The 21218-nt window shown below is 41.3% G+C and overlaps 2 protein-coding genes across 2 annotated transcripts in view; both read left to right on the top strand.

Annotated features, from left to right (window-relative positions):
• The window catches only part of ppcdc (phosphopantothenoylcysteine decarboxylase), an 88082-nt gene that overhangs the window by 32153 nt on the left and 34711 nt on the right, over positions 1-21218 (top strand). The gene's annotated exons all lie outside the window — the stretch shown is intronic.
• On the top strand, positions 10212-15024 carry LOC140211898 (small ribosomal subunit protein eS25-like). Its single transcript, XM_072282085.1, has 2 exons — positions 10212-10388; positions 14650-15024. The coding sequence occupies exons 1-2, from the start codon at positions 10212-10214 to the stop codon at positions 15022-15024; spliced, it is 552 nt and encodes a 183-aa protein (XP_072138186.1).

The raw sequence follows: 21218 nt of genomic DNA, 5'->3' as shown, positions 1-21218 counted from the left end.
CATCCACTGTCTGGGCCATGATCTCTTCTTTTTACTGCCATCAGGAAGGAGATACAGGAGCCCTACATCCCACAAGACCATGTTCAGGAGCAGTTATTGCCCTTCAACCATCAGGATTCTGAACCAGAATGGATAATTTTACTCACTTCATCTCTGAACTGATACCACAACCAGTGGACTCACTTTCATGGGCTCTGCAGCTCATATTCTCAGTATTATCTATCTGTCTAGCTGATGTGTCTTCTTTTGCACATGAGTATTAGTCTTTGTGTGTAGTTACAAATGTTTTGGTAAGTTCATTTTGAAATTTGAACTTTAGCATTTCATGTCAATGACCCTTTATCACATGTTTGGTTGAAAGGTTATTTGACCTGAAATGTTAACATTTATGTCCCACATTTTATGCTTTCATACATCCTCTGTTCCGCCTTGCACTTGATCTTTAAGTGGCCTCTTCTAAGTTGGGACCTGAACAGACGATGAGCATTTAGATGAGTCTTTTCATTTTTTTAGAAAATTCTGCAATATGTAATCCATAAATATATAATTTTTCCAAAGTAAGGAAAGAATAACAAGTGTTTTAAATGCTGTTATCCACATTGCACACTGACACAGCTAGTAGACTCACTACCTCAGAGTGCCAGACACCCACATTCAATCCTGACCGTAGGAGATGTCTGTGTGGAAGTTGTATGTTCTCTCAGTGACTGTGTAGATTTCCTTCAGATGCTCCAGTTTCTTCCACGTACCAAACACTTGTAGATTAATAGGCTGTTGTAAATTGTACTATAAGTAAGTGGTAGAATCTGGGGGAGAGAGAAATTGGTGGGAACATGTGGAAGATAACAAATGGAGTGTAAAAGGGTTGTTTAATGCTTGGTGTAGACTTAGTGGTCCAAAGAACCTGTTTCTATGATGACCCTCTCTTTGAGTTGAATAATTTTAAAATGTAAAAGTTTATTTTCCAATTTGAAAGCAGCCTATCCTGAAATACTGTCAATGTTTGGTGTGGGAAGGTGTAGAGGTTCAAGTATCCAATATGTATTTTGTCTCTATCCAAATGGAAATAAGCATTGCTTTGGTTGCTTTGAGTTTGTTACTCTCAAAACCTAGCTAGCTGCAGGTATTCTGTCTGATTTTACAAATGGCCAGAGTCATGTCATGGCATTTGTGATCATTAGTTTGTCCACTGGATTTGATAAAACAGGGTAATTGTACTTTCTTTCAGGGGTTAAGGACTTTTAAACATACTTCCATAAAAATATTTGGCTAGAGTATGGGGTAATCAATTATAATAATTACCTTTACAATTAAAGCACTGCACACTTTTTAATTTCAGTGATATTTAGTGAAGGGCTTTGTTGCATCTATTCTGGTACAGCTCACTCACTTTTGGTTCCTACCAGACCATCAACTCTCAGCTGTGGCTCCAAGTAGTTGTTTGTGTGTGACAGCAGTCACACCCTGGTACACTGCTTCAACAGGCTGACTAAACCAGGGAAGAGTAGCCAGCAGGCCTCATACCCCAATGAGATAGGGACGTGCCTGTCCTACCCTGTGAAGTCTGTTCTGGCAGATGAAATCAAGTGATATCCAAGGTTCTACAATGCTTTCTGGAGAATGAAGGACATGATGAGGCACAGAAGATGTCATGGTCATCCACTGCAACCAAGGAAGACCCCAGTTATGACAACTAATTGTACCACTGGACCTAGACATCTAACAAAAGGGTAGAACTATCCCAGTTTAATAGCTTTTCCACTTCATAAACTCTCCCACACACGGCTTTCTTTACTGTCGTCGTTGGACATGACAGACAACTAATCAAACAATTATTTTTAGTTACTTTATAATGCTGCTTATTTCTATAATTCCAGAAAGGAATGTGAGACTATTAAAGAATTCTTTACTGGATATGCATTAATTTCACATAAACAAGAAGATTGGTATTAGTATTATTGTCACGTCTATCAGATATAGTCAAAAACTTTGTTTGCAGGCCACCCGGGTAGATCATGCCATACATACAGTAAATACTGCAAGTAAAAGGGACTGAAGGTCTGTTTAAGCTCCCAGTGCCTCTTGTTGATTACTGTTCTGTTTCTCTCGCCTTTGCAGACTCCTTGGAAACTGAGTTTATTTAGACTCCTGTTATAATTGGCTTCAATTTGTTTCACTTTCTAAAACACCACAGAATATTTTTAACACAAGATTACCAAACAGATCCCACTTGGTGGTCTAGATTAGCCACTAAAAAATGTCAAGTTGAAGATCTCCTTCAATTGGCTACCGTTCTATATAATTTGGTATTAAACCAACTCGCTTCCAAAACTAAAAAAAAACTTCTAAAACCTTTTTCTGAAAAATTCTGCTGGTAATCCAACACAAAAAACAGAAAATACTGGAAATACTCAGCAGGTTAAGCTACATCTGTGAGAAACAGAGTTAATGTTTCAGGTCAAAGACTCTTCATGGACAGCTTCTATCCCAGTATAATCCTTTCCAATAGGCAATAGACAATAGGTGCAGGAGTAGGCCATTCGGCCCTTCAAGCCAGCATTCATTGTGATCATGGCTGATCATCCACGATCAGTACCCCATTTCTGCCTTCTCCCCATATCCCTTGACTCCGCTATCTTTAACAGCTCTATCTAACTCTTTCTTGAAAGCATCCAGAGAATTGGCCTCCACTGCCCTCTGAGGCAGAGCATTCCACAGATCCACAACTCTCTGGGTGAAAAAGTTTTTCCTCAACTCCATTCTAAATGGCCTACCCCTTATTCTTAAAATGTGGCTTCTGGTTCTGGACTCCCCCAACATCGAGAACATGTTTCCTGCCTCTAGCGTGTCCAATCCCTTAATAATCTTATATGTTTCAATCAGATACCCTCTCATCCTTCTAAATTCCAGTGTATACAACTCCAGTCGCTCCAATCTTTCAACATATAACAGTCCTGCCATCCCGAGAATTAACCTCATGAACCTACGCTACACTCCCTCCATAGCAGGAACGTCCTTCCTCAAATTTGGAGACCAAAACTGCATACAAACTGCACCGGTTAAGATGGCACTACCAAACATATGGGCCGGCTCTTTGGTAGTTTATAAGATAAGAAATCCAACAAAAAGTTACTAAAATACATTTTCGGAGGTAATTTATGTTAAATTATTGCTGCAAATATTGAAGGGACGAGCAAGTTTGGGTCATGAGCAGAGATTATGTGTTGCAGAATCGCTGTAGGTGGAGTTATGTTGCCTGTATGACTGGCCCAGGTGCAAGGTTGGATCACTCTGGGCACTGAGCTGATTTGAAGAACTTGAGAGCGGCTACAGGCTGGCAGGTGAAATCTGGACCCAGAGTGTGTGACTGGGTGGCATGATCTAGGACCAGAGTCTTTCACTGCAACAGTGTCCAATGCGCTGTTTAGACAATATAAATGCCAGCGCAAATCGGAGGCGAGAGTCCATTTTGTTCACTGTCTGCTATTTGGTCAATTTAAACACCGGCTCAGGTAGACTGAAAATACAGGATGTTGGGATCTGGGAGGAGAGTGGTTTTGCTCATTCTCCTTGATGGACACTCCACTCTCCATGGAGCTGAGGCTATGAAGACTGCCCCAGCTGCTGTGCTCTGTGCTCACTAATATGATGAACTGATAATCGAGGCTTTGGGCTTACTCCGGGCTGTTCTGGGGTTCAGATCTGAGGACTCGGTTTTGGTTTGGAATGCTGTTGTTCACTTATATTTGTTTGCACAATTTGTATTTTTTTATTCCTTTCTCATGTGCATTGAGTTGTTTTCTTATTTTTATTGTTTTTTTTAAATTGGGTTGTTTTAGGTTTCTTGCTTTGTGGCTAACTGAGCAAGCAAATCTCAAGATTGTATAATTTATACCTTCTTTGATAATGTTCTTGAATTTGGGATCTTGAATCCTATCAGCCTCTTGCATGAACCCCTCAAATGTTTAAAGGAGGAGTTCTTAATCTCCCAATCGATCTCGTTGTGGCCCTTGTGCTTTATTTGTCTAGCCTGCACTGTACTTTCTTTGTGACTGCAATTCTATATTCTGTATTCAGTATTCTTTTCACTTCCTCAACGTACTTGTATATGGCATGATCTGCCTCGAAAAAAAATCTTTTCATTGTTTCTCAGAACATGTATATGCATTAATTTATTATTAATAATTATAATAATATGTATAATATACCAGTATCATCTTCAACAAATCACTGACCAATGTGATGGACAGTAAAATACAACTGTGACAGAAGTTCCTTAAGTGCACTGTTCTGCTTCCCTGAGTGGTCAGACTCAGTGTTGGTGTTGCAGTGGAGGATGGTTACGGTGATGATGAACTCTGAGCTGCTGCTATTTTGAAATGGAAATTTCTTTCTTTATTTGCCATTGTAAAATAGTTCAATGCAGAGTATGTTACTCCGCAAAGGTTTTAATCCAGCACTGGACTTTCTGGGAAAATCGTTGGATAATCTGATCAATCATTCTGGTTAGTCAACCCCATTCCCCTCTATCTGTTAGCCCCGTCACTGCACTGTAAACATTTTAAACATTTTTATAATGCTGTTTTCATTGGTAATACATGCTGGTATTTATATATTTATACACATTTTATTCCATATTATTACTTTAACATTTAAGTTTATTTTTATATAATTCTTTATTAATATTTTTGAATGTTATTTTTTGTTGTATGTTTCCCAAAACACAACATAAAATTCCTAATACATGTAAACGTATATGGCAAGTAAAGTAGATCCTTGATTAAAAGCCATGTGGACTATTGTGGACAATCTATTGGCTTTACAAAAGAAGTGCACCCACTTTTAGAAACGGCTAAATGTTCTTTCTGTTCCAAAACTATTATTTTTACAATTTCCTTCCTGATTCCACTTCTCATTTTAGTTTGCTAACTTCAAGTACTATTTGGTTTCATACAGTGCCTATAAAAACTATTCACACCCTCCCTCCATGGAAGTTTTCATGTTTTATTGTTTTACAACTTTGCATCACAATGGGCAGATGTACTGTGGAAAGAGGGTTGGAGATACATCTTTACCAAAGGAGGTTTAAGGCTCTCCTTCTTTCCTCTAGCCTGCAGGTCACCCTTGGGCAAGGTATAACATCAGCTCAACCACCTGATAAGGGTCGCATGAAGCTATGGGATCAGGTGGTAGGTGGTTGTATGAGCACCTAGTGCATATCACAAGGCCTTGTTATGCAACCACTGATGCCTGGCAGACAATCTCTGAGGAGTATTGATGGCTGGGATCACCTGTCTTGTAAATGAAACCCCTTTTTTACTGGGGATCTCTGGAAGTGCGGCTTGTTAGCCCCTCTCTAACCGCCATTGCACTCCACGGCGAGGAAACCACCTTTGTCAGGCTCCGTACGTCTAGGGTGTATATGATTTTGGTCCTGCCAAACCCGTGAGGTTGGGATATCTCACCCACCCAAACTCCACTTTGTGTGAAGGCTATGTGATTTATTGCCCCCTGCAATTGCCTTTTGGCAGGAATGAATATTGTACACTGCATACAATTATAAAGAAAGTATATTTATGAATGTTAAATTAACCAAAGAGTTATAAAAGAAAAGAAAGGTGAAAAACAAAAAAAAGGCCCATTATAATTAAACAATCAAATGTACATAGGTGATGCTCAAATCTTCTGAAAGCCATTGTTTTTGATGTACTTAGTGCATTAACTCCTATTCACCGGTCTCCAGTAAAGGTTCCCCTCTTGGGCTCCATCGGATTGTGCATTCCCGCAGGTTCGAATCCTACAGCTGGTTTTCCTGAACCCCTCTCTCTATCTCCTGCCGAAAAAGACCTCAACCCACCTCAGTGTCTGTCACAAAAGCTGTTCCCTCAGCATTCTCTAGAGCCTTCTCCCAGTTCTACCCTCCTGACTGGATGACACACACATTCCTAAGCATCCCTCTGCCAGCAGAACACATTCCTTCTACAGAAAATGATGGTGCTGATGACCAGAGAGCATTCTGACTGTCTGCATCACTGTCTAGTATGAAGGTGCCAGTGCTCAGGATTTTAAGAGGCTTCAGAGAGTTGTAGACTCAGCTAGCTCTATTACAGCACTCATCTGCCCACCATCGAGAATATCTTCATTAAAGACCCTCACCATCGCAGACATGCTTTCTTCTCATTACTGCCATTAGGGAAGAAGTATAGGAGCGGAAGACTCATGCTCAATATTTTAGGAACAGCTTCTTTTCCTCTGTCATCAGTGGTACAAAAAAGCATCATAAACTGGGGTCGTCCTTGGTTGCAGTGGATGATCATAGCGTCTTTTGTACCTTGTCATGTCCTTTGCTGTCCATGGAGCATTGCTGTACTGTCTTCCTGACCTTGGATCTCTCAGTAGATCTTGTTTGGCCAGTCCGCTGGAGTTGACTTCACATGATAGAACAAGCATGTCCATATTTCATCAGGGTATGTGGCCACTGTTGCATGCAAACAGCTACTTGGAGCAATAGGTGAGAGCTGAGTGTCCAGTGGAGACCAAAGGTGACTGGGATGCACGGAATGGACACAACAGGCTCCTTCACCAGAGGTGCTACCCCTCCCTGGACATCCCATAGCTGAACTGTACCGCTTTACAAATTTCATTACTAATATCAACATTGATCTGATGATTGTGGCCTTCAGGAAGGTGCAGGCTGACCACTACTTGCTGCACAATGGCTGCTCCATGCAGAGTCAGGAGCACCAAGTGTCTTAGAGTGCACATCATAGATGATCTCATTTGGCTCCTCAACACCACCTCTTTAGCCAAGAAAGCACAGCAGTGCCTCCACTTCCTGAGGAGATTGAGACGAACAAGGTTTTCCGCTCCCTTTCTAACCACATTCTACCGAGAGTGTCCTGACCAGCTGTGACACCATCTGGTATGGGAATTTCAAGGCATCTGAGTGCAAGATCCTGCAGTGGATTAGATTGTAAAGATTGCTGAGAGAATCATCGGGGTCTCTCTCTTCCTCCCCCCAACCCCCCCCCCACCATCCAAGACATATACCAAAAGCGCTGCTTTAGCAGAACCCTCAACATTGTCAAAGACCCCTCCCATCCTTTCCACAATCTCTTTGACTTCCTACCGTCAAGCAGGAGATACCCCAGTGTAAGAACAAGGCTGTGAGACTTATGAATACCTTACTACCACCCAATACACATTATTTATGACAGCACCAGAAGCATTATACTGTTGTATATTTAACTAAATATCATATATACACTTTATGTCAGCTTGTACATCTACAAAATATATGAATTTATTACCTGTTAATATTATTATTACTATGTATGTGACATATAAAAAAATATAGTGTTTAGCACCTTGGTCCCAGAGGAGCATTGTTTTGTTTAGCCGTGTACATGTATTTGGTTCAGTGACAATAAACGTGAACTTGAACAATAAACCTGATTCTGATTACAACCTGATGTTTTTTCTTATCCTACTCCTTGTAATATTGCAATGACAGGTCTCTGCCAGAAGAGGGCTGTGTCTAACCAACTACTGTTATCCTGGACCTCAGTGTTGACCATACCATCTGGCTTCCTCATTTTAAGATCTGGAATTTTCATCACCTTTCTGTTATTTGACCAAGCAAACATATCACTTGCAGCCGGTTTGGTCTACCTTTTAAATCTGTAAGCTAATTGTTCATCCATTCAGCCAGATCTAACCCTTCAAATGTGCAGAATGATGCAACGGAAGGAGGCTGTTCAGTTTTGATGGCATCCAGCTCATTCTGAAAGCATTTGCTTTATAGTCTGTCTCTCTTGCTCTTTCTGAGAGTATTACAAATATCATTGTGATTTTAAATTGTACCTGTTCTAAATCAAATTGCATCGAGATGAACAACTTCTTTATTAGTAATGCAACTATATCTTAACTAAACATCAAGTGCTTTAAGTATAATAAGTCATGATGAAGGGTCTTGACTGAGAACGTTAACTGTCCATTTCCTTTCAATGATCCACTGAGTTCCTTCAGCTCCTTTGTGTGTTGCTCCAGATTTCCAGCGTCTGCAGTCTCTTGTGTCTCTACTTAGCTGCTTTATGTCAAAAACTCTTCAAGGTAGACGTAGTTTTGCTCCTATCTGAGTTCTGAACTATAGGACTCCATTTGCGGACTTCATTTCAGCATGCTATTTGCTTGCGGTTATTGTTTGCATGATGTGTTTATTTTCTCTCTGCACAATGGTCTTTTTAAAATCAATTCTTTCTTTTTTTATGGTTTCTTAAGGACATGTGTTCTTTTTCTCTCTGCACATTGGGTGTTCGGTCCTTTTTTTGTGTGTATTTTTTTTGGGTTTCTTTATTTCGTGGCTGCCTGTTAGGAGACTAACCTTAAGGTTGTATAATGTATACATACTTTGATAATAAATTTTGCCAATCAACTGTCCAGCTCTTGGTTCCATCCCTTCCCCTCCTGTCTTCTCCTATCATTTCGGATCTCCCCCCCCCCCCCCCCCACCTTCCACCTTCAAATCTCTTACTAGCTCTTTTAGACCTGATGAATGGTCTCGGCCCGAAATGTCGACTGTACCTCTTCCTAGAGATGCTGCCTGGCCTGCTGCGTTCACCAGCAACTTTGATGTGTGTTGCTTGATAATAAATGTTTTTTGAACTGATTAAGGCTCTCAACCTGAAATGTGGACTGTGCATTTTCTTCCCTAGATGCTGCCTGGCCCACTGAATTCCTCCGGCTCCTTTGTGTGTTGTTTTAAATCACTAATACAGCCTGTAGGACAAGATCTGTGCTCACTGCACACTAACACCTGATGCATTACTACTCATTCAATAATATTTGATCAATAATTCATCTAATGTAGTTGATATTCTCCCCCCACAATCACACACACACACCAATTACCCTGTTCCGTTCAAGTTCATAAGAGTTAATTTTATGCTCTTTTCTCACTGCTGCTGTCAGAAGGAAGGTTTAGTAATCTTACGTCCCACACAGCCAGGTTCAGGAACAGTTATTACCCTTCAACCATCAGGCTCTTGAACCAGTGTGGATAACTTCACTCACCTCAATACTGAACTCATTCCTCAACCTATGGATTCACTTATATATAAAATAATTACAACTTGTGTTGTTGATTTATAGATTTATTAGTTTTTATTTGCAGTTTCTTCTTTTACACATTAGTTGTTTGCCAGTCTTTGTGTAGTTTTTCATTGATTGTACAGTATTTCTTTGTTCTACTGTGGATGCCTGCAAGAAATTGAATTTTATTAATATATGGTGACATTCACTATAAGTATATGATAATAAATTTACTTTGAACTTTGAAGTTCATTCACATAACCTACGTTTACTAACACCACACCGCATTGACTTGTTTTCGCTCAATTTGGTGCCTACATTAACTGGGCATTCTGTAGCTTTGATTACTGCAGGCTTCTCTTGTCCAACAGCAGTGGTTTTCCTCACCACTGGCTTCTTGTAACTTGCTGTGACGAGTTCCCACAGCCTGCTTATTATTCTTGGAGCCAGACCGCCGACATCTGGTGTCTGTTATTTCTTATCTTGGTCAAGTTCCTTCTTGCATCCAAGAATTAACCACATAGTTGGTATACACATTTTCGGTTCTTTGTCTTCTTTAAGAGGTTTGAACTCTTGTATTCACAAATCACTATGACACGACATGTTAACTCTGAGGTCCACCTACCCAGAAGTTTCTGTTGGTCTAGAAGAATAATGAAACTGCTTCAACCCACCCCATTCCTTCCACCATCCTTCTAATGTCCTGGGCAATTCTTTGGCCAAGATCCTCCTTCAGGACTGGAAAAGAAGAGGGAAGTTGCCGGAATAAAAGGGTAGGGAGAGGGAAGGAGGATAGCTAGAAGGTGATGGGTGAAGCCAGGTGGGTGGGAATGGTAAAGGGCTAGAGAAGAAGGAATCTAATAGGATTGGAGAGTGGACCATAGGAGAAAAGGAAAGAGTAGGGGACCCAGGAAGAGGTGATATGCAGGTGAGAAGAGTTAAGAGTCAAGAGTGGGGAATAGAAGAAGAGGGGAGGGGGAAGAAATTTTTTTTTAAACTGGAAGAAATCAGTATTCAGGTTGGAGGCTACCAAGACGGAATATAAGGTTTTGCTCTTCCACCCTGAGGATGGCCTGATAATAGCACAAGAGGAGGCCATGGACTGACATGTCGGAACGGGAATGGGAATTGGAGTTAAAATACCTGGCCACCCGAATGTTCCACTTTTGGTGGATGGAGTGGAGGTGCTAGACGAAGCCGTCCCCAAATTTATAATGAGTCTGACCAATGTTGATGGCACCGCATCGGGAGCATCGGACACAATAGAAAATCCCAGCAGATTCACACGTGAGGTGTTAGTTAGTCTTTATCACCATTGTTGCTTGTTAGATGTTCCTGTGTGGATGATTCCCACTCTGTAGCAGAGACTCACCCTCTATAAAGCATTTCATTAAGCTCCTTAACTTGTGATATAGAGACCTCGCTTTCTTTATCTACTTTGCTTGTGCGACAATTCATCAGTCATCCTGCCACAGTGTCCAACTGCAGATGGACATATTCACATAGGAAAAAATGGCCACTGTAAAATTACCCCAGTGTGTAGCTGAGTGGTAGAATTCGGAGAGAGTTGGTGGGAATATGGGGAGAATAGAATGGAGCTGCTGTAGGATTAGTAGTTGTTTGATGGTCGGCATAGACTCAGTGTGCTAAAGCACCTGTTTCTGTGTTGTATCTCTCTATGACCTATGAACTTGATCCTTTCCAAGCATAATCAATCTTTACAAAAACTTTAAATTAGTTTCTTGCTGAACCAAGTTATGATTTTTATTTCTTCCTTGCAATGCTATCACTGGTTAGGTAATAGTCTTTTGATTTAATTTGCTACAAACAATAAAATATTTGTTATCTGGTAATTAAACATTCAACTGTATGAATATATACGTACTCTGCAAGTAGCTACATCAGATGAATGAGCTCTGTGAAATTGCCTGGTGATGACCTGGCTGGACCTGAATAATGAAAAGTCCTAATTGATCATTATGGCCATTGATGGTAAAAGCAAAGCAGAGGCTCGTAGTGAAGCTCTTGCATAAAGTCACAGATTTGTACAGCACAGAAACAGGTCTTTCAGCCCACCACATCCATGCATGAATTGCACCAACATGTTCCACAAAGCTTAACTCATTTTTTTTTTAGAAGCTTTCCCAGTCTCTCTCCCACCCCCGGTAGTAGCTCCTGCTTTAGAATATTTAAGATCACATTCTCTTTCTCCACTGTGCTGACTATTCTCTGTTCAGGTGGCCTCAGCTCATGTTCACTGAACAGTTCTACTTTTGACACTTCATCGTGGTCAGCTTATTGCTAATACCTTCAAGATGGGTCTTGAATAATGATTAATGTCATTCTCTGGTGGTATTGGAACAGTTTATTGTTATATATTACAGTACTATAATTTTTCACCATTCAGGGGAACAACAAAACACCAGAACCTTTCAGAAGCTGCTCTTGGGCCTAGTTATAGTTCTTTCTCAGTTGAATGCATTAAAGGGAACAAGTATGTGATATTGTTCTTCTTCGCTAAATTTTGGCTTGAACATCCAAACCTTGAGTATTCATTGCAAGAAACTGGCTTCTACCTGCAACAGTGCTATGTGATTTTAAATCCCAGCAAACAGTTCACTATCCTGAAGTACTTTAACTCTCAACAATGTCTGGCCAATATCTCACATCTACTTTCTATCCGTTGAGGGTTTTTTTTTGAATTCTAGGGAGTGTAATGGTAAGTCTAAGGATTCTCCAGGGGACATCATCCAGAAGTATCCGGTTTTTCCATTGTATATTCCCCTCAAGGACTGTTACCCAGCTGAATTTCATTGTAATTCCAAAGCGCAAGTTTCCTTCACATTTCCTAGAACATACATCAGAATTGAAAGGGGGTACATGATTGGGCTCCAAACTTAGTTGACCCGTAATGAGCTTGAGGTATACAAGAGCAGGCAAGGGCCATTTACCTCTCTTTTTTTCCTGTGTCCTAAGAAAATAAAAGCATGTTTAACCCGGTATGCTTAGACACGGGGAGAACTTTTGCACTAGGTTATTGAGATTAGTTTTAGGATAACACTTAATCACAGATAATTATTCCAGACAGTAGGAGAAACTCTGGAAAACCATAAGCATTATTTATTAGGTCCAGAGGAGGTGAACAGAGGAAGAATGCTCCTGAAGATGAACATGTGGCACCTGCATTTCTTCCCAGTTGAAGGGAGTCTAAAACTAGTAGGCATAGGTTCAAAGTGAGGGGGGACTTGAGTAAATGGAATGAGCTACCTGTGGAAGCAAGATGGATGAGCACAATTACAATACTTCCAATTCATTTAGATACGTTCATAGATAGAAAAATGCAGCAAAATAGGACTAATTCAGGTGGCAGTTTGGTTGATACAGACTAGCTGGGTCAAAGGGCCTGTTCTCATATTGAATAATGATTGACTCTAGGTCCAATATCCTTCATCCGAACCAGGAAAGTGAGAAAACCCTTAACTATGTGTACCTTTCCCTTTTGGGCTTGTTAATTTAGTACTTGCTGCTGGTTTAGACTTTTCCCCCCTTTCTTTACGCCTTGTCTTGTTCATTTAATTGTTCCAATTTCTGATCTGAAATTTGGTTACTTGTAAGTTAGCATGTTAGATTAATTCTAACAAACGTATTGATCACTAGAGTTCTTGAGAGACTCTGTCTTGTTATGCTACTCTTTAGGACCAATTCCTTCAGTCTAAGATTATTGCCCAGAAATATTTTGGACACAGATTGATAAAACTCAATTATCAGGCTAGTTTCTAAGAACAGCAAAATTAGAGCATGTTCTTTGCCCACATTTGGGTTTATGGAATATACTTCCTTTGGATAAGTTTACATGTCAACATACTTGAATATTGCTATTCCTAATATAATGCATGTAGATGAATATGTAGTTTTGATCTCCGAGCATATTTTACGGTCGGACCAGAGGCCAGAGCCCAAGAATACAAGGTCATTCCTTTAGAACAGAGATGAGAAGGAGCATCTTTAGCCAGAGAGTGGGTGAATCTGTAGAATCCATTGCTGTAAGACAGCTGTGGAGGCCAAGTCTGTTATATTTATAGCGGAAGTTGATAGGGTCTTGATTAGTTACAGCACCAAAGGTTACAAGGAGAAGTCAGGAGAGTGGGTTTGAGAGGAATGATAAATCAGCCATGATGGAATAGGGGATGAATGGCCTAATTCTGCTCCTATGCCTTATGGTCTACAGAGTCTAAACGGGGCGGTTATATTGTTCACTAAGTGATTGCCCCCACTTCATTGAGAACCAGCTGAATTCTGTAATTCTTCCTTCAGGGGAAGCATTACTCACTGAATCTCATTAATACTCTTTGATAAATTTAAATGTGTCCAATCCACTTTCCTTCTGTTTTCTTAACTCCATTTTTTTCCAGTTTTCAGAAACAAAATCATATTTATTATCACTGATGTATCATGTAGTTTGTTGTTTTGTGGCAGCAGTACAGTGCGATACATGAAGTTACAACAATATTTTTTAAAATAAATAAGTCGTGTAAAAAGAGCAAAATAGTGAGGTAGTGTTTATGAATTCATGGACTGTTTAGAAATCTGATGGTGGAGAGAAAGAAAGAAGCTGTTCCTAAAACATTGAGTGTGGGTCTTCAGGCTTCTGTACCTCCTTCCCCCAGGGTAATGAAAAGAGGGCATGTGCTGGGTGGCGTGGGCCCTTTTATACTCAATGTATGAATCCTAAGTACACAATGATGTGCAATAGTTATTATTTAAAGAACTATGAACTGGATTGAAATCAGGAACCAAGCTTCCTTATCTAGATTTAGATTTTCTGACTCATTGGGTTTTTATATAAATATATACAAGCAGTTTGCAAAGGAAATGAAACAGGAAGTATTTCTGTCTTTCATCTCCAGTAGCATTGCAAAGAGCATTTGTTTATATTTGCTGCTTATAATAATGGAAAAAAGATCAAGGGAAACCTGGAACCAAGATGATTACTTTTGCACTATACACTCAGACCCTGCATAACGCTACCCCACATTGCACTGATTCATTACATCACGGTTATTCAGTTTTTTATTGAAATATTTTAAATAACAAAATACATTCAAAACAACACTTAAAACTTCTCAAGAGCGGCCGCCATTACAGTAAACATTCAATCAGCCAATGAGAGTGCTTTCCATATGCTTTGAGCTACTCACAGCCGATCATGTATTAGTTCACACTCTGCCTCCCCTGCATGTGTAAATTTTCTTGCTCCCTAGCCAATTTATTCCATTTTCTCACCCATAATGTCTGGAAAATGGCCTGCAACTTCCAGTGAGGGTAGTACATCTAAAATGTCCAGGAAAAACATTAATATGGATGTGAACTGCAAGTGATAAGGCGTTTAGAAGCTGGTGAGCATCAGGTTGAAGTTGGCACCTCTTGAAATTGGCTACTTTTCACTCCGACATCGGGAAGCGACAGCATGGTGAGGGAGCGTGCGCCCGGGACGTAGACCATTTGGAACATAGAAGGGTAGCTCGACGAATATGGACGAAGGCCCCAACAGAGAAGTAGGGTGAGCCAACTAAAGATGATAAGAAGAAGAAAGACGGGGCTAAAGGAGGGAAAAAGGACAAGGACCCAGTGAACAAGACTGGTGGGAAAGCCAAAAAGAAGAAGTGGTCAAAGGGAAAAGTACAGGACAAGCTCAACAACCTGATCCCCTTTGACAAAGCCACTTACGATAAGCTTTTGAAAGAGATTCCCAACTACAAACTGATTACACCTGCAGTTGTCTCTGAAAGACTAAAGTTGTCTCTGGCTAGGGCTGCACTTCAAGAACTCCTTTCAAAGGGTATGATTAAGCTGGTATGCAAACACAGAGCTCAAGTAATCTACACACGGAACACCAAGGGAGGTGATGCGCCAGCTTCTGTAGACGATATATAAGCAGTTTCTGAGATGGATTACGATTGAAGATATGTATACAAAGAAATAAAATGTAGAATACAAAAAAAAGGAAATTGGCTACATTGATTATCAGAACAATTATAAAAAATGCAGACAAGATAAAATCTTCTGCAATGACGACCTCAAAGTTATCTTCAATGAAGGTGACTTCTTCAAGGAGATATTTGCTTGAAAAAAATGGAAAATAGTCTAAATATATGGGTGGGTGGCCAAACACAACAAAGCACGCCCCTAAGCTAAGTGATAATCTTGGAAAAGGCAAGAAGCATCTTCAATCATATTCAAGAAGAAGATATGTCAGTAACATTAATAGGCAGCAGAGGTTGGTTTGATATATTTAAACAGTGCAGTAACCTCCATAGCATATGTGTCTCTGGTGAAGCGGTTCATGCAGGCAGCAAAGTAGTCCAGGATTTTCCTGCAACACGGAATGTCATAATTAAAAGTAGATTATCCTCCTGAGCTTGTCTCAGTGTGTATGTAATGGGCCTATTTTGGAAAAGAATACTTTTTCGTACTTTAATCTCCTGAGAAGAGGAAGGTGCATCTGGGTTCAAGGCTGCAAAGCACTGGTTAACTCTTTTGCAAGGAAGCCATGCTAAACGTGACTTTAAGTTAAAGCCTATGATTGTGTATTACTGAAACACCATGAGCAATGAAAGGCATTTTAAGCTCAAGTCTACCAGTGATCTGGAAATCAAACAAGAAAGCCTGGGTGATGATTGATGTTTTCCAAAATTGGTTTGTTTCACATTTTGTCCAGCTGTGAAGTGGTATAGTGAGGGGCATGACCTTGTACCTAAAGCATAGTTTGTGCTTCATACTGCCTCAGGCCACCCTGAGAATCTTGAAATGCTTTGGACCTGCATTGCTGTAGAAATGGTTTATTTTCCACCCAACACCACTTCATTACTCCAACCAATGGATCAAAGATTAATGTCAAGTTTTAAAGCTTACTACCTTTGTTGCATATTCAAGGAACTTGTAGAGGAAACAAAAGGTCAAGACAAACCATTCATCAGGCAATTTTGGAAAAACTCAATGTCATGAAAGCTGTAGACAATATCAGACCTGCATGAACGGAGTGTGGAAGAAGGTATAGCCAGAAACATGCAATGACATCCTAGGATTTCAGGCGGAACCAGTCATCCAAACATCATTAAACTGGCCTATGAAGCGGGATTAGGAAATGTTAATGATGGCAATGTTGAAGAGCAACTGCATGGTGAGAGCCTTTATAATGAAGGGCTTCGAGAATTGGCGGAACAACGCATCATGGGTGAATCTGAGGACACGGATGAAGAGGAAACACCGGCAAGAAACCTCACCACAAAATTTCTCAGCAGTAGCATCACCGCAATCCACATGGACCAGATCATCGATAATGGCCCTGACTGGGAGCAAAGCAAGCAAAGGGAGGTGATCTCAACATGATTTTCTGCTACTGAGAAGAGCTTCTTGGGAGGAAACTTAAGAAAAAGCAGTCAAATCTCGATGCCTACTTGAAGGAGAAGCCAAAGTTAGAGGAGTACCCACAGCCTGGACCCTCCTGTAAGGTGAACTACTACCTGCTTCCCTCCACTGCTGACGCGAGGTGTTGCTGCTCCATTAATGTACAGGTTCGACCTCTTTGCATGTTTGTTACTACATGAATTACCATGTATACATAAAATATTATATTTTGGGTTTGAATTTTTTTAAGATCATCCATATATGTCCATTTGCATAGCGTTATAATGACCCCGCATAATGCTGATTTACATAGCAGTTCACCTCCGAGGAATGCATCCTTAGCATTGTGCGGGGTCTGAGTGTAAAAGCTTTTACAAGTGGGCTGCTCTGTCTGCTGATTATATCACTTCAGAAAATCATTGGCTATAGAAGCACTGCAAGTACAACTGGGTGCTGTATGATTGTGTTTCCAGTGGATTGTAGAAAGTAATGGCACTTAAAAGATGCACTTGCTTATATTGTCTAATATTCAGACAAATCGACAAAGGTTTGAATAAGTAATGGAACACTTTCTGTCAGGGTAATGTTAGCAGTTTAAATAAAATTCTCAATTGCAATCTACACAAAATAGATCTGTACAAATTGAAAACACACACAAATCTGAATGATATTTCTTCTTATAGGTTTTCATATTGGGTGTGTGTTGTATTTTCCCTCCAATGGATACTTGAATGAACTTGATTTGTACTATATATCAACAGACCTTCCAACCAAGTTGGGGGGCATTTAATGGAAAAACTGAAGATATAACTGCCTATGTTTGCAACCCCTTGTGTTGCTTATAGCTGTTGTACTCATTGATATGAAAATGAGATTAAAATCTGGTTTCGAGATAGTCACCAACAGCATTACAGTTGAAAGTTATGTAACCTAACTAAATTTATTATCTATTTGACATTAACTGATTAGAATTAAAACTTGTGAAAATTTCGACACTAGATTTATGATAGTGGAATAAAGTCCAAATGATTGTGACAGAAAACTGTTCAGCCAGAAATGGATGCTGCCTTTCCCATGAAGGCCTGTGAAAATCTTATTCAGCAATATTTTTCTATTGTCTATTTTTCTTTGCTATTGAAAGCAAAGTTCAAAATAAATACATTATCAAAGTAAGTATATGTCATCATTTCCTACCTTGAGATTGCTTGTGTTATGTACATCATACCAACGTTTAATGTTTGGATGCTGGCCAGTCATCATGGACTTCACCTACTGAACAGGTGAGAAGAACTCTGTGGAAACTCAGACATGGTAAAACATCGGACTGGATATTGTGAACGTCAAGGTCCTGAAGGAATGTGCTGAGCAGCTATGTGGAGTTCTCCAGCACATTTTCAACCTGAGTCTCAGCCGAGAAAGGGCCTTGACTGTGTGGAAAACAACATGTGTGGTCTCAGTACCCAAAAGGCCAAAGGGAAGTCTTGAATGAGTACCGTCCAGTGGCCCTAACCTCGCACATCATGAAGCCCCTAGAGAGGCTGGTTCTGGCTCACCTCCGACCCCTGGTCAGATCATCCCTTGATCCCCTGCAGTTTGCCTACCAGCAGCATATTAGAGTCAATGATGCTGTCATCCACCTGCTAAACAGAGCCAACTCCCATTTGGATAAGAAGGACTGCACTATTAGGGTCATGACAAAGGGTTCCGGCCCGAAACATCAGCTCATCGTTTCCACTGATGCTGCCCAACCTGCTGAGTTCCTCCAGCGTACTGTGAGTGTTGCTTTGATCCCAGCATCTGCAGATTATTTTGTGTTTACTATTAGGGTCATGTTTTTGATTTCTCGAGTGCCTTCAATGCCATACAGCCCTCATTGCTGGGGAAAAGCCTCCATTCAATGCAGGTTGGTACTTCCATTGTATCCTAGATAATGGACTACCTGACTTGCAGACCACAGTTTGTGTGGCTTCAGAGCTGTGTGTGAGACATGGCTACGAGCATCGCATGGGACTCTACAGAGGAACTGTATTGGATCCCTTCCTGTTTACGCTATATAATTTGGACTTCAGATACAACACTGAGACGTGTTAACTGCAGAAATTCTCTGATGAGTCAGCAATAGTTGGGTGTATCTCTTTCCCTCTGGCTATCCATCCCATAAAATTATGATGGTTCCTTTCAGTCAGTTAGTGGGATTTGAAGATACCCCACTCCTCAGAAAGGAACAGCGTGTGTGTGAGAGGATTTTAGGTGAATATGGAGTTGCACAGGTCCAGACCCACCCTCTTGACATCCCCTCCTGGATTCAGTGGCATGGTGGGGTCCAAGACGGCTGGGGGAAGTTCTGTTGCAGTGAATGGCCAGACCAAGCTTCGATGCAAGGGATGCCCTTTCCGCGCTTCACGGTACATGTTTGCTAGATGGCCGTTGACCCTATGAGAGGGTTCATCCGCCCTTTGACAGGTCTTGTTTATCCACCTGCAGGGTGTCTAGCCACCCTGCTCACCAGGCAAGCCTGGTGGGGGAGTCAGTTTAGTCGCCGACCACCCAACTATGCGACAGGTAGTACTGGGTTACATGGTACCAGTAGCACTCAGCTGAGTGACCTGACCAGAAGCTGAGTGCATAAAGGGAGGATGAATACAGGGCCCTGGTGGAGGACTTTGTCAGATGGTGCAAGCTGAGTTATCTGCAGCTCAACATCAGTAAGACAATGGAAATTGTGATGGACTTTTTGTTATTATTGATGTTGAGGATGTGGATGAGGTGAGGACCTACAAGTACCTGGGGGTGCACCTGGATGACAGACTTGAGTGGAGAACCAACACAGAGGCAGTGTACAAGAAGGGCTAGAGTCACCTCTACTTCCTGAGGAGACTGAGGTTCTTTGGCAGGTCTCTCCTTCACAAGTTCTACCTATCTGTTGTAGCCAGTGCAATCTTCTTTGCAGTCGTATGCAGGGGCAAATGGGTGATGCCAACATGCTCAATAAACTGATTAGAAAGGCTGGCTCTCTTATAGGAGTCAAAATGGACACACTGGAGGCTGTGGTAGAACAAAGGACCCTACAGAAAATCCTGACAATTCTGGACAATGTTTCTCATCCTCTGCATGCCACCTTGGCTGAATAAAGGAACACTTTTAAGACAAATATATACGATATATGAGGTCATTCTTACCCTCGGCTGTTAAGCTCTATAATGAGTCAACCTGTAACCAGGGAAGTGATGACTCCTTCCTGTTAGACTGTTTGAGGTAACTTCTTTTTTATTTGTTCTTACTTCTCTTCTAATATTTGTATATCTGTACACTTGTAATGCTACTGTGGCACTGTAGTTTCTTTTGCGATCAATAAAGTATCTATTTATCTATCTATCTACCTTTCGCCATTTCCAGAGAATCGTTAGTCATATTAACTATGTTATCATTTACAGACATCTAATTGGTCAAGAGCCACAGGATGAATCCTTAGTGTTGTGAGACAATAAGATGAATGATTTGGTTTTGTTATTTGCCATCTGGATCAGATTCTCAAACCTATCCAAAATGAGCTGTTAAAGACTCTACAATAACATTGTTTTCAATTTTTTTTTTGTATTTTTACAGTTTGTTTTTTGCACACTGTTTGTTTGTCCATCTTTGTCATAGTTCTTCACTAATTTGATAGTGTTTCTTTATATCTACTGTGAATGCTTGCAAGAAGACAAACTGATGACATGTACGTAGTTTAATAAATTTACTTTTAATTGTTTTATTTATTTAAACCTTTAATACTTAATTTTCTCTTCTTTGCATCTACTTGATGAAAGATGCTCATACCCTCGAAAATAACCCAACTCTCACATCTCCATTGAAACTTTGCTGAGGTCCTAACCAGAACTCTTATCCGTTGACTGGAACTTGGTGTCTCCCTTCACACTTGATTCATAACTCATTATCACCTACAGTGTTTTTAAAAATTCCCTGCCAGTTTTCCATTTGGTTATAACACAACGTTATGGGTATGGAGAATTTTCTCATTTCTGTTGCATCAGTTTTAACCTTCGCTCACCTCCCACTGCACCAACTTCATCTTCCAATTTCAGACACTTAAAATCTCTCCTCTCTTCGCCTCTCCTCTTCTCTCTTCTCCCCACACCTCTCTCTCAGCCCCCTCTCACCCCTCTCTCTCACCCCTCTCTCTCTCTCACCCCCTCTCTCACCCTCTCTCTCCCCCTCCCCCCTCCCCCCTCTCCCCCCTCCCCCCTCTCCCCCCTCCTCCCCTCCCCCCTCCTCCCTCTCCCCCTGTCCCCCTCCCCCGCCCCTCCTCTCTCCCCTCCCCCTCTCCCCCTCTCTCCCCACTCTCTCCCGCTCTCTCTCCTCCCCTCTCCCCCTCTCTCTCTCCTCCCCTCTCCCCCTCTCTCTCTCCTCCCCTCTCCCCCTCTCTCTTCCCCTCTCTCCCCCCCTCCCCTCTCGCTCCCTCCTCTCTCTTCCCCTCTCTCTCCCCCTCTCTCTCTCCCCCTCCCCCCTCTCTCCCCCCTCTCCCCCTCTCTCTCCCCTCCTCCTCTCTCTTCCCCCTCTCTCCCTTCCCCCCTCCCTCTTTCTCTCCCTTCTCTCTCCTCTCACCCTTCCCTCTCTTCTCCCCCCTCCCCCTCTCTCTTCCCCCCTCTCCCTTTCCCCCTCTCCCTCTTTCTCTCCCTTCTCTCTCCTCTCACCCTTCCCTCTCTTCTCCCCCCTCCCTT

The sequence above is a fragment of the Mobula birostris genome, chromosome 18 (genome assembly GCF_030028105.1).
Source record: "Mobula birostris isolate sMobBir1 chromosome 18, sMobBir1.hap1, whole genome shotgun sequence".
NCBI lineage: Eukaryota > Metazoa > Chordata > Chondrichthyes > Myliobatiformes > Myliobatidae > Mobula > Mobula birostris.
The sequence above is the reverse complement of the archived record's forward strand: the minus strand, read 5'-3'. Positions and strand labels throughout refer to the sequence as shown.